General features: G+C 41.1%; 2 protein-coding genes across 2 annotated transcripts in view; one reads left to right on the top strand and one right to left on the bottom strand.

Moving 5' to 3' along the window:
• ACAD11 (acyl-CoA dehydrogenase family member 11) overlaps positions 1-14,033 on the top strand; it is a 28,451-nt gene that overhangs the window by 10,568 nt on the left and 3,850 nt on the right. Inside the window, exons 13-16 of the mRNA XM_032183089.1 lie at positions 614-712; positions 11,451-11,517; positions 13,419-13,504; positions 13,706-13,777. Of these exons, the coding sequence (XP_032038980.1) occupies positions 614-712; positions 11,451-11,517; positions 13,419-13,504; positions 13,706-13,777 (324 nt within the window). The remainder of the gene's footprint in view (positions 1-613; positions 713-11,450; positions 11,518-13,418; positions 13,505-13,705; positions 13,778-14,033) is intronic.
• Positions 3,329-6,877, bottom strand: ACKR4 (atypical chemokine receptor 4). The gene is made up of 2 exons (XM_032183090.1): positions 6,819-6,877; positions 3,329-4,460 (listed from the first exon to the last, which is right to left on the bottom strand). Exon 2 carries the CDS (start codon positions 4,457-4,459, stop codon positions 3,380-3,382), a length of 1,080 nt encoding a protein of 359 aa, XP_032038981.1. The 5' UTR covers position 4,460; positions 6,819-6,877; the 3' UTR covers positions 3,329-3,379.

The raw sequence follows: 14,033 nt of genomic DNA, 5'->3' as shown, positions 1-14,033 counted from the left end.
ATTTTTGCTTTTCAAAGCTTGTGGTATTCAGCATTTCTGGTAGCTTTTGAACATGTGATGTCAAAACCTGTATCTTCCCGTGTCTGAAAGAGTTGAGAGAACCCTCTCTTGCAGAGGTAGGCTCTTATTTTGCAATTTCTGTGTCACAATGTTCCCCAACAGGAAGTGGATGCTTTCACCTTAAAGAAGGTGGCCTACCCTATTCTAGATGTAACCTATTTCATGATCCATCACAAAAGTAGTTTAAATCTCTGTATTTTCATTTGACAAGCATCTAGGAGGATAAAGGCTGAGACATGACTGTTATCTAAGTACATCGGGAAGGGGAAGGATTTAAAAACATCACGGAAGGAAGAAGGATGTTTACTCTCAAGAGTAGTCTGAGTTCAAAAACAAGCAATTTTAAAGTGGCTATGAATAACATATTATTAGAAAATAGAATACCTCTGATCACCAGCAGAGTGAGGTTCTGAAAGCAGCTTTTCTGCTGGGAGCAGAACAGCGATGCTGTCTTAAGAGTATGTCTAGATCCCTATATTTGTGGTGGTAGTACTACCTGTGTATTTAATCCAGTGATGTGTATTTGTGGTTTGTTTTTTTTTCTTTAACACAGAACCTGATGTAGCTTCAAGTGATGCCACCAATATGCGATGCAGCATCGAGCGAGATGGAAACAGTTATGTGATCAATGGCAAGAAGTGGTGGAGCAGTGGTAAGTACAGAAACCCTACAAAGAGTGACTACATCTACAGTTCTTTACAAGAGCTGATAAAGTTTGAAATGTTTGTCTTCCATTTCTGAGATGGAAAATTTACTCTTCTTGAATAAAGAGAATAGAAGGTAAAACAACAGAAAGAGTAGAATGAAGCTTTTGTTCTGTGGAAGTCCAAGACTTAAATCCCATTGGAGTTTTTGGGTCCATTTTAGAACCTCTCAGTTTAGTTTCCAGAGTGAATGCTGCTATTGCTCTTCAAAGTATCTCTCTCCATCTGGTGACTTTCACATTTATGATCACAGTCTTTAAGCTTTGTTTTTATGAAGATGTCTTTGGCAGCTTGTGTGTGAGGCTTGAACAGCTCCAGTAAAATTTGGCCTGATTGTTAATCTAGTCTGTGACACTGACAGACTGCCTCCTACATGTGATTTTCATACCAGAAACTTCCCAGAAAAATCAGTGAGTTGGACTTTGTATTAAATGTCCCTGATTTTGGAGGACCTTTTTTTTTATTTTATTTTTATTTTTATTTATTTATTTTTTTACCAAAACATGAGTGATATATTCTGGAAAATGGTAATTCACTAGGAATTTGGAAGCTGAGTTACTAGCTGTAACGAAACTTTAATGTTTCATTTGTGTACCTTTGTGTGGGCCAGCGACCTATGCAGATATGCTTGTGCAATACTTAAACTCACCAGAAGATAGGGCTTGCTCTCTTTCCTAGTACCACAGAACTGGAGGCAGGTATGGTATCTAGCCTCCTGACCTAAAAGTGTCACTTGACTGCTAGCTGCTACCCTTGCTCAGGAAGTGTCTCACAACTGTGTTGCAGTTCCTAAGGAAGTAATGGGAAAGTGTTTTAGCAGGTCATACACAGAAAAAGAGTATTCAGAGTAAGCATCATTTGCTTTGTCTTACCCCTAATCAAAATAATTAGGGCAGTCAGATTTGTGTAAAGACAGACTCATAATAGGCACTGAAATGTCAAGAAGTTTGAGAAACACATACATGCAGCTTTGTCTTACATGTAGAATTTCATTTTCTGCCTGGTGGGGTTACAGCTCTGTCACGGTCTCCTTTTCTGCTGGGTTGTTTTTGGTTTTTTGTTTCTTCTCTAGTCTGGGTGAACATGAGGATCTTTGATGTTTGGGAATTCCAGAAGCCTGTCAGCCTGGTCAGGATCTCATTTCAGGTGCAGTTGCTATGTGTGTGTGAAGACAAGTTGTAATTCACACACACAGGAAATTAATGTATGTGTGAAGACAATGCAGGAAGTTGTTAGCTTCATTGGAAGAACTGAGTTTCTTACCATGCTATGTATGGGTGCTTTGCACATCTACAGTAAATCCAGCATAGTTTAAACATGTCAGACTTATGGTGGGTGTGTAGGCCATCTGTCGAGCACCTCTGATTTCCCTGTTCGTGCTCTGCTATTCCTCAAAATACTGGACTGAAATTCTCTAAGCTTTTGTCATCTAAACAGAGAGAAGAGGTTTGTGTCTTGTTTATGCTACAGTCGTTTCTTGTCTGTCATCTTAGTTCTTTTTCTTTTAGTCCATAATTATGTAATTAGGAACAGTGACTAAAACTGGGAGATTCCTGTTGGCTTTCATAAGCCGTAGCTCAGGCCCTTTGTTAGAGTCCATAGGATGTTTGAAGGCAGGGACAGTATGTTGTAATAATCCTTTTTTTTTGCATTTGGAAACCTGATACATCAATGTATTTCAAATCTTTCCGGGGACTAAGAGAAAACTGCTGTTTTTCTGTAATTCTTGCCAGCCCTGGGGTAGAGGACAGCTTTGGTACTTCTCTATGGAAACACTGTAAATCCCACCAACCACAAGCTCCACATGGAGTCAGAACCTCTCTTGTTCATAGAGCCAGGCTTCTAGCCTTTGCTGATTGATAAAAGTCTGTGATGAGAGATGTCAATACCTACTAAAGCAAAGCAAAGATAAAGATATGAAAAAAATGAAAGGCAGTGCACTTTTAATGTTCTTATATTTTATTGTATCTCAGCAAAATTTAGAAGATTATAGTTATTTCAGTGTCTTGTTCATTTTACAGATTCTGACAGGAAATTCCAGGCCCTGGGTCTGAAAATTCACTTAAAACTTTTTCTTATATTTCTGCTAATGCTTCAACTTCACTATTTTGGCATTTACATTTGATGATACATTTACAGAGATGTGGAACATGCCTCCCATAGGACACTGGGCTTGTTGAAGTTTAGGGCAAGCAACAAATGGAGAGATGAAAGGTCATTTTAAGTAGCTGCAGAGCAGGAGTTAGTGTTTTTTTTGTGGAGGATGTTCTTGTTGCTATACGTATGTGAAAATACATCTAGAAAATAGCTTTTTTTCCCCTCTCAATTCTCAGCCATGAACCGATACCCCATTTTTAAATCTTAATATTTTGGTTTGTTTGTGGTAAATACCTGAATTGTTCCTGGCACTTTCAGTATTTGCTCTTGCTCAATACTTAATTTTGATAATGATGTTCCACTTTAAATTGCAGTGTAGTGTCTTGGCTAGTCTGCAGGTTCAGAGATTCATCTGAAAGTTGGCTTGCAGAGAAACAGCTGTTGAAAGAATATCCCCCACCCCCCCCCCGAAGTTAGTAAATATTTCCCCTTTTTGAGTAAGGTAATGCAATAATAGTCTATATGGTGAAGCTAACTGTTTGCTCAGTACGGTCTTCAGAATTCATAGAAATTTCTTCAGTCACTCCGTTCTGCTGTTGTCTTCTCCAGTGGCCGTAATTCTTTGCTATTTTCATAATGTGCATTTTAAAGGAGGCGCCCAAAAAGGCATACAGAAGAGGGTTCAGGCAGGCGTGGAACAAAGCGATGCTCTTGGTGACCTGGAGCGCAATGTCTATGGTTTTACTTGCATCACAGTCAGTAATCAATAAATAGATGATATCTATGGCTCGCCAGAACTTAACAATGTTGTAAGGCAGCTGAGTAATAATGAAAGCGGCCACCACTGCCAGCAGAACCATGAAAGGTCGAGACTTTTTGGTGTTTGCAGATCTAAAGATTGCTCGAGCAGTGACCGAGTAGCAGGTCAGCATTACTAGGAAAGGAAGCAGAAATTCCAGGATAATTTCCAGGATTTGAATGGTCGCTTTTAAGAGCGTTTCCATGTTCGCTGGAAATACAGGAAGGCATTCGTTCCTGTTATTGTGCTTTTTGACTTGGTTAAAGATCAGTTCAGGGATACTGAGCAGTACGGCAGCCAGCCAGACACAGCAGCAGGTCATGCTGCAGCGTTTGCCACCCCTTCTGTGCCCTTGGGTTCCAGCAGTCGCCCTGTATCTGTCCACACTGATGCAGGCCAGGAACAGCATGCTAGAGCTGAAATTCATGGTGTACAGCGAAGAAGTGAGCTTGCACATGGATGTTCCAAGTTCCCATCCCTGCACTGCGTTGGCAGCCCAAAAAGGGAGTGTGAAGAGCAAGAGCAGATCGGCGATGGCGAGGTGCATGATGTACATATCTGTCTTGGTCTTCAGTTTCTTGCAGTAGGCATAAATTGCTACCACTAAGGAATTTCCTGCGACTCCGACAGTGAAAGTCAGTGCGTAGAACACAGGAAGGAATAATTTCCTGAACTTTCTCACATCGTCTTTTTCACAGAGAAGCTCGTACATGTTGTAATCTATGACAGAGTTGAGGTCCTCCTCCTCATCCTCAGTCCAGTAATCAGTTGAGTTGCTCATATCCCAGCCCATGACCATCCTAAAAGTCAAAAAAAAAAAAAAAAAAAGAAAGGGAGGAGGGATGGGAAGGAGCTAAGGGATTGAGAAGACAGACAATGAAGAAATAATATTGGTTTTAAGTTTTAAAACTTTGTACATAAAGCACAACTACCCCATGGAGTCAATTGCTGAACGGTGGCGGAAGAGCCTTAGTTTAGTCTTTGTCTCATGCAATGAACCGACTTATGCCCAAGTGGAATTTCTTACAGAATCAAACTAAGGTGGGCAGACTGAATCTTAGGAAACTGCTCAGGATGTTATGCACACAAAAGAATCTTGTCACATACAAAACTGCCCACAAGTACCCAAACAGTGCAGAATCTGAGCTGGTTTTTTCAAGTACTGCCTCATGATGGATTTATTCCATAAACACCAGGGCTGTATTCTCACTGCCTGTTTAAGGTTGAAGTTTAAGTGATCTTATCTTCAGACTGTGTCTTAAGCAAGCCATGTCCTACAGTATTGTATTCTGTTGTAATTGTTTTCATTGACTAATTTGCTGAAATTCTTTCTGTTGTAAACTACAGTGTTGCAGAGCCCCATTCTCTTAAAATAGATGGGATTAAGATTTCTCAACAGATGTAGCAAAATGCTGCTGAAAATGAAAAACATGTGCCCCTTTCTCGTCTTCTGCAATTTTCTGAATTTGAGGCCAATGTTACAGAAAACAGATTTTTATCTGACATTCTGCTCAGAGCTGCAGTTTTGCTTTTTCAAGCTTTGAAAAACTCCAAATACTGTCTCTGTTTTTGAGACAGGAGGTTAAATGAACGTTTGCCAAATCTTTATGACAAACTATCTTCTTAAAAATATTTTTCACGTATTCTGCCTACCAGGAAAAAAGTTACTGACTGATGGCTCGTTCAGGTATACAGACCAATTAAATAGACAGAAATGAATAATGTCTGTTCTTACTTGATATTTATATTGTGGTGTTTTTTTCTAAGTGACTCTGCTGTATAATTTTTAAAAATTGTTTTGATTAGGAATTAACCATTTGGTATGGCTTTCACCATCAATGACTATATAGAATTTTTTGGTTAACATTTCAAAACAATGATTACTCATAGTTTAAGTCTTGCAGTCTTATCATTTACTGTTGCCTAAATGAGATGTGCAGACTGGAAAGTAACGTAATTCTATTTATTAAGTTTATCAGGGGTGTCAACTCTGTGCCTAACAGTTCAGGTTAGCAGACTTTTTCAGCAGCGATGATCTTTCGCAGCTTTATAATACTTCAAGGAGAGATTTAGACATCAGCAGCAAATGTTTCTTTTTTTAGTAGAAGGGGAACTGCTGCAGCCTCAGTTTAATCCTCTTAGCCAAGATTAGAAAAAAAAATTAAAACTTTAATTGAAAAGTTCAATCTGTGGTCTAAACTTCTATTACAGAAGTTCCCCTATCTGGGAATGCTTAATCAAATTGCATCACTGGCAAATTTGCTTGGAAGCCAAATAACAAACACTTCAGTGCAAACTTTATGAAGTCTGGATATCACAAAGCAGTTTGGCTGTGACAGGGAACATGCTCTGCTGCCTTACGTGATTTTGGCTGACCTAAGTCCTTGACAGAAACAGTTATGTAGCATTCAATAGTTGACATTTCTCCCTTGAAAATAAAGTCATATTTTGGCTAGCACGCCTATTCGTATTATGACATTCCTCTTGATGTTGTTTCTCAGGCACACGCACGCATACACGCTCCATAAAGCACAGCTGTCCCGCAGAGCCAGTTGCTGAACGGTGCAGGAACAGATTTAGTCTCAGCCCGCAGAGCGAGCCACTTTATGCCCCAGCGGAATTTCTTACAGAATCAAATTCGTGTGGGTACACTGAATCTTACAGCTGGAGAGTGCTCAGGATGTCATGCACAGAAAGGAGTCTTATTGCATACACAACTGCCCACACGTACCCAAAACAGCTCGGAACCTCAGCTGCTTTTTCAAGTATTGTTTTCTAGGAGATATGTTAATAGGTATATTAATAGACAGCATTGTATGATTTTTTGCATTATTTTTCCAACCTTCTAGTTAGATACAAATTCAGCATTTCTGTGTGATAAACTTGACATGGAATTGATCATCCAAATGCATGTTGAATGAAGTTAATATTCCCAGTTTAAACATACAGACTGTTCTTTGATGAATCGAGCAGTAACCTCCTCCTCTTCTACTGAACAAATCTATTTTTAAAATTGGAAACAAGCATGTGCCTTAGTTAAATGAAGTCTCTCTGTAAAGCCAACTTAAGGAAGAGTAAATCCTAGCTCTTCCACTTGTAAATAAGATAGATACATCATTGCTAGCATACAGAACTGCAAAAAATAAAAGAAAACTAACCTTTTGTCAGCAGAGTGGTAGCAGGTACTGCAACTGAGATGTGCTCCAGTGAAATGGTCTGAGTTGGTCTGACACATTACATTTTGTCTTCAGGCACCACACCCTCCTCTGGAAATCAGTTGCACTTTCATTTTGACTCGCCAGTAAGAAGAAAAAAATCCTGCTTTCCTTGAAACTTCTGTGCTGAGGTGTCACGTTTCCTACTTTCTTCCCTGTTCCCTGGCATGCAAGTATTCTTTCAAACATCGAAACTCCTACTACTTCAGTATGTTACAGTTTGGGTTAGTCCTGAAAGTCCCTTTTTCGTATAGTCAAAAGGGTTTAACAGATCACACACTTAAAATGTGAAAAGGAGGAAAAAGTGGGAGAGATCTTTTCTAGGACAGCAGCCAGTAGGAAGTTGCTGCATCATTTCATCAGGGCAGTACTCTGCTTTTTGATAGCTGCCTATGTAAGGATTTAAGAGAACCATTTATCCCACTTTTTAGTAACTTTTCAGGGGATACAATGAAGAGATGGATGCTTTTTGTGGAATGGAGTGGAATGTTGGCTCATTCGGTATTAGATATGGGACAAAACTGGGAAGGTGATAGCAAACAGATGTGAAAACAAGTAGCAAGCTGTCAGCCAGAGGATAAGCAGATTCTCCTGCGCCCTGTGGGAGAGTTCTCAGGGAATTGGATGTTACCAGTCAGGCTCATAATCACAGCAGTGTTTGATAATATTTCTTCAGAAACTGTAGAGGAAAAATAAGATGCTGTTCCTTCCATGAGGCAATGTTTCTTCCACGTGCAAGTGCGCTGCCTGGGTTATAAGGAGGCAGTGCTTTTCCTGGAGATGAAAGATGCAACAGTTCTGTGTTTCACATGCAGATGTTGGTATTTCAGCACTGAGGTATGGACTTGTGCTAAGAATTCCTGAGATAGCTGGATCTTGCTTAAATTTCCACAATCCCTAGAGCTCAAATTGGTCTCTTGTGCAGGTATTGTCTTGTGCAGAGGGTCAGGAGCCTTTCCTGGTCTTTCAGAGCTTTAATTCTAGTTGGATTTCCCTGTATCCTATAGCAATTGTATGAGTTTCAGTAAATGCAATATTGATGCCAAATGATGAAGAGAGGCTTTGGGCAGACCCAAAGTCAGGTTTCGCCTTTTGGCACGCTGGCTAAACTGACACACCTGCTAGGGCTGGATTAGCCATCTGTCTGTGTTTCAGCTATTTTGGAGTACATGAAAGGAAAGGTTTTCGAAGTGGACAGCTCGGAACGTAACAGGCAGATGTTTTCCACATTCTTTTAGCTTCATTTGTGTTCACGAGAAGAAGAAAAATAGATTGGAAGAGGAATTACAGACCGAAGAAAGAATGCTGCAGTGTTTGTGCTGAGTTCTTAGCTAGAGCCTTCATCTTGAGTTGTCATAGCATTTTTTCTGGTGTTTGCCATGATAGATAAGGATATTTGGGTTGCTTCCAGCATGTCTGCTCCTTGCAAGTCACGTCATTGCTTAAGAGGCCTGAGCTCTGTATCCATAAAATAAGGGAGCCTTGCAGTTCTCCTGGATGGCTCGTCTCAATATTGTCCCCAGCGTGATAGAATAACCAGGGCAGAACTGAGAAAGCTCCCTGGGGGGGCTTTTTATATGTCTGTGCATTTACCTGCAGAAAAGGCATTTGCATTGTCAGTGGCTAAGAGGTCTTGTGGGCAGGCTGCAGGAAGGCAACTCGTGTAAGTACTGGGCTGTTATTGCAGTGCCTCGGTTCCTCAGAGCTTTGCAGGGTACAGGGAGAAGAGAAGCCTCCAGTCAGGGTACAGGAATAATGCCATCACGCCAGGCTGCATTTTAGTATGGGCCTGTGTGCTCAAAAGTGGAAGAGTGGATGCAAAGTGCCAATGGATCGTTCAACTAAGAAGCACCTGCAGCTGTGTAAAAATGGGATGGAGGAGGGGGAAAATTGAGAAAATCCCCTCGTCTCCATTAGATCTCTGCTGACAGCAGCCAACAGCACGCTGCCATCCACCCTACTCAATCCAGTCTGTTCTTGGAGGAGAGTCCAGAACATCTGTCCATCAGTGCCTCTGAAGTTGCTGAGATGGTAAATGTCACCACAGACCTCTGATCTTTAACTGGAAGAGGTAACCCAGCTGGCTGAGCAGTAACGTGACAAGAGCTATAGGTGTTCTGAGTATTCAAGGAGTAGGTTATCTTACCTTCATATTCCTAGCCAAAAATTGAAAGATGGGACATTGAAAAACAGGTAACTAAGTTGCAAAATGAGAAACAGGTAATGAAATTGCAAAAATCAAGTGCCATTGGCTTATGAAACCAGTGAAGTTTGTACTGTCTGTGCTACATTTAGTACTCTCTGCCAAGAAGAACCCATATATGAGTTGATTTTGTGAAGGTCAGCACCTTGAGCCCTCTGATAGCAAAGATTAGGTTTCTCATAGGGTTGTGATCAGTCCTCTACGCACATTTTGAAGTGTCTTTGTCTTTGCATGTGTGAGTGCAATGAAGGATTTTAAAATACAATATGTTAGTTAAACTTACAATGACTCCAAGTGGAGCAGCGTTGTGGTTTACAGGTTTTGGATAGGTCGTGCAGACATATGTATGAAAATGCTGATTATAAAGCCTGTCAACGCAGAACCGTACTTAAAACTGACCTCCTAAAATCTCTGTAATTTCTGTTTGTTGGATTGTGAGTTTCTTGCAGAACTGCAACTAACTCCAGCCAAAATGACAGGCGTCTGTGGCTCTTCCCTCCCCTCCTCCTGCAATTTCTCTGAATTCCAGAAGTAACATGTGAATGCCATTTATAAACTAGGGATTTATTCCATCCAGGCAGCCTGCATTTTTTTCAAAGCACTGGAATCTTTCAGAGACCTGCGTTGGACTAGAACTTCTTTCTTTCTGGAATTTATGCTCAAAGTTGGACTGAAATTTGTTTGGGATGTTCAGAACTTCAGGCTGGAAGGAGTAGAAAGGCCAGGAATTTGTCCTTTTTTGCTGTGCTTAGATGGGAAAAAGTATGCATGAAACTGAGGTATGCATTTGCCTTCCAAGAACTTATTTGTTCTGATGATTTAGAACTCCTGACCAGATGTCTGGTTCTCAGTGAACTCCTCACAAAGTTCAACATGAAAGCTGCTTCTGATTTGTTCACAGAGTGGTGAAATTCTGCCCTTTTTTTTTTTTTTTTTGAAGCAGGGATGTTTTTTGAGTGTAGTTTACAAAACCGTTTGTGTGCTGAGGCCAGAAAGTCAAAATAACCTTTCTTGTAAACCTCACTTCAACATAAATGTGATTTAGAAGATACCACATGTGCAATTCTGTGGAAAAGGAGAAGAGTCAGTTACCCCTTCAGAGCCCAACACTTCTCCTCTCAGGGGAATACGCTGCAAAGCGTGTGTTGTGTTCTCTGGGGGCTGATCACCTGCCCGTTGTAGTTGCCCAAATGAGGTGACTGAGTTCTTCCTTTTCTCTACCAAGCTGATTTATCCCTTCCCACCTCAGCTTTTTGCTTAGCTGTTTAGCTCAGAAGCCTAGCGCTGCCTGTGGGCCACAGATAGCCCTGATCAAAAACAAAGGACAAACAGCATGCTGCAGGAGAGGAAGGTGAACAGCCCTCAAAACAGATCAGAAGGAAATAAATCTCTCTTCTCACTTCCTGGCCATCCCAGCAGCTGGCCTTACAAGGAAGGAGCTCTTCTCGAAGCCAGGTGGTTGTATTGTGTAGGCCAGAGGCTCACAGACCTTGTGGTAACAGCTGCCTGAACAGTTACAAAGGTAAAAGATCCTCGTTTCTACGTGTCCAGTGCAGTCCTGCCCTCTTTTCCCTTTGTTGTGTGCGTGAGACATTGAAAGGAATGAGGGCATGCTTGGGTACTAAGGAACTTTTAAAGAAAAAAATAGCAGGGATTAGGTGTCTTAGAAAAATTTTGCCATTTTAATCGATGGTAAAATCTTTTAGGACCTGTACATTAAAATGTCAGCTTTATGCTACAAATATGTGTATCAAATAAGGTTGTCAATGGCTTGGGATGCTAGCAGATTATTTTCAGTCAACAATTTGCACTGAGCTTATTTATTTGAAGCACAAACTAAAATCAGTTGCTTAAGGGAAGTTCCTGAAGTTGTTGCAATAGTAGCAAAGTCATCAGTGATAACCCTTAAGAGGTCTTATTCGCCTAACTCGCTGGCTATAATGTGGTCAGCATTTCATTCCCATGTAGATCCTCCAGTCTTTACAGCTTGAAGAAGTTTTACTTTCGAATTGGCAGCATTTCACCTTCAGGTGTGCTTTGTGTTACGCTTACTTGCTAAGCTGCAGTGGAGACAAAAGCAATTAGATTCCTTGTCAAGTTCCTTCTTGTTCTTTTTTCATAGGAACAGGTGGCAGAGCTGGGTCCTGGAGGGTTTGGATGTTTGGCTTTTGGTTTTCTCCCCATAAATCAATTCAATTTGCATACTAAGTAATAATACGGATTTTGTTCATGTTTGCTGAGTATAAACACAGAAGTCGATTGCAGACTTGTTCCTGTAACACAAAAAGAAGGCAGATTTATCCACATGAAGCTTCATTTGATTCTGTATTGAGATTTTCATAGTGAAAATTATTTTTGTGACTTTTTTTAAGGTGCTGGGAACCCGAATTGCAAAGTTGCAATTGTAATGGGCAAAACCAAAAACTCCTCAGCATCCAGGTAAGGAGTTACATTAGATTCAGAGAGTTACCTAAAATTTGTTTCACTGCTTGCAAAAACTTTAAGTGGGATAGCATTAATTGCCTTGATTGGTTGGCTGTGTGTGTGAATTACAGGGGACTTCCAAACCTGTTCATGCATCTTTTTAGCAAACAGTGTTGATGACCTGTTCCTGCTCTGCTCTCAGCTGCTGATGATTGAAAGCTCTCAATTTTTTCACTCTCACCAACTTGCATCCACGTGCTTCCCCCTCCATTGCAGTAGCTCGAGTGTTTGTGCAGCTGTGTGATGAATTGGATCAGGAAATTCTCTGGAGTTCACCAACTTTATCTTGGCCGCAGTATTTTTAGTTTGAATTAGTTGTTTCCAGAACAGGAGAGTGGGGCAGCTTCCTCTGCTGCCAGTGTGCATGCAGCTGTGTCGATGTGCACTGGATGCACGACGTCAGCCCGTGTGTATGGGTGAGCTGGGTGGGCAGCCAACATGGGCCTCATATTGCCTGCTGACACATGGCCACCGGCTCCCTAAATGGCCTCTTTTGTGCCATGACTGCTCTTAGGGTAGTGCCCGTTCTGCTGTCACCATCACTGTGGGATTAGGGCCCCGTGGCACACGTCCTGACTCTCTGCAAGCATCAGCCCACAGGAAGAGAGGAGAGTCAGTTGTTGTCTAGGGTAGAGAAGAATTTATGACTTGAATGCACCTCTTTATGGGGTGTCATATCCTTATGTCAATAGCATGCTGCCTTTTTTTTCCTACTTAATTTGAAATTTATACCACCTTGGGCTTACAGTTTGTAAGTGTGGCTTATGAAAATGGTTAACGAGAGAAATTGCTTGCTTAAACAATAACAAAACACAACTTCGCAAAGCTTGCCTGAACAGACAAGTACAAGTGGCCTATCAGAGACCTGAAGCTGTCTGCTAAGTTCTTCAAAAAATTATCTGTAGGTACAGAAATTAAGTTTGAGACACAGGGTGTTTATGTGAAGTTACGTGCATAGAGAGCATTGCACATCTTTAATCAGACCTACTCATTCCATTCCTACATAGGAATACAATTTTTCTTTTTGCTTAAAATAAGGATGAGGCATGTCACGTTCAACTGCTATTACCGAACTGAAATTTCCTCTTGCAAAAATCTTATGCAAGCTGTGAGTAAAATGCTTTGTGACTGGTTCCACTGAAATCACGCAGCTTGTGACACACAAGATTAAAACAATTTTTATTGCCAAGTTGGATTTTAGCCCAAATTCCACTGATGATCAGAGGTTTTTGGATTTGATAAGCTTCCATTGAAAAGTAAACAGTAACTATCTTCCAGCATACAGGATGCTTTGTCCAGAGGCTGTGCAAGCTGTGGCATCTGTTGAGCTCTTGGAAGCTGAACAAGAGTTCACGGAAGGAATTGTTGTTCTGCACTTTCTAGAACAGGAGACTTGAGTTCCGGTACCTGGGAAGTCGCCTCCAGTCTTGTGTGACTACTAACTGCCCTTACGTTTCCTGGAGGAATTTAAACATGAGGGTCATTTTCCTGAACTACGGGCAAGCCAAAATTATGACGATGATAAATGTGTTTTGAGAACAAAAAGGAATAGCCGAGAGGAGGAAATGGGCTGTGCGATACAGGAACAGATGGTAGAAACTTGCACAGGTGACAGACACGATACCTTTTCATTCATGGTGCATTAGATGGTAAAGTTCAAGGAGGTTTGCAGCACGTGTGCCATACTACGTGCAGGCAGGATGGCTGCAAGCAGTATAGGTAAATCTCATAATTTTCTTTATGGAAGTGCTAAAGGGAGGATAGAAAATTAAAAAAAAAAAAAAAAAAAAGAAAGGGGAGGGGACAGAGGGGGCAGCTCAAAGTTAATTGCAACTTGTATCTTCTTTCTTGATCAGGTACAAGCAGCACAGCATGATCCTTGTTCCCATGGACACGCCAGGAGTGAAGCTGATAAGACCCCTCTCCGTGTTTGGCTACCTGGGTAGGTGATGGTATTTGTCAGCTGTATGGCTGGTAAGTTGTTGGCGATCTCAGCAGCTGCAGTAATATTCATGAATATTGTATACGACATAGACCAGTAAAATGCAGACAAACAGTCAAATTGAAGGCCTGTATTATTTTTTTTTAAATGCATATTGCATCCTCCTTCATTTTATTTATTGTGTTTTCTCTGTACCTGCAGATGAGATCCACGGAGGGCACTTTGAGATACATTTTAATGACGTGCGAGTACCTGCCTCCAATATAATACTGGGTGAGTTTCAGTATTAATTCCTTCTTAACGCGTACAGCAACAAACCAAATTTTACAAAACGGTTTGTTTTATGACTCATCCTAAGTTAGCGTAAAATGCTAGTGGGGGATTCCTTAGATAAGGTGTGTCCAGCAGGACTGGCTGGCTGAGCCAGGTTCTCAAACACGTGTAAGAGGGAGCCACGTGTTCTGTAGCAGCCTGGCTGCTGTATGAATAGAGCTTGTTTAGAGCAAAAAGATGAATGAAGAAAGTAAGT

Source organism: Aythya fuligula, chromosome 2, assembly GCF_009819795.1.
Source record: "Aythya fuligula isolate bAytFul2 chromosome 2, bAytFul2.pri, whole genome shotgun sequence".
Lineage (NCBI taxonomy): Eukaryota > Metazoa > Chordata > Aves > Anseriformes > Anatidae > Aythya > Aythya fuligula.
Note: the sequence above shows the minus strand (reverse complement) of the source record. Positions and strands in the feature narration are given on the sequence as shown.

Excerpts from the sequence above, each read along its gene's own strand:
- ACKR4 (XM_032183090.1), bottom strand. The coding sequence starts at position 4,459 with ATGGTCATGGGCTGGGATATGAGCAACTCAACTGATTACTGGACTGAG.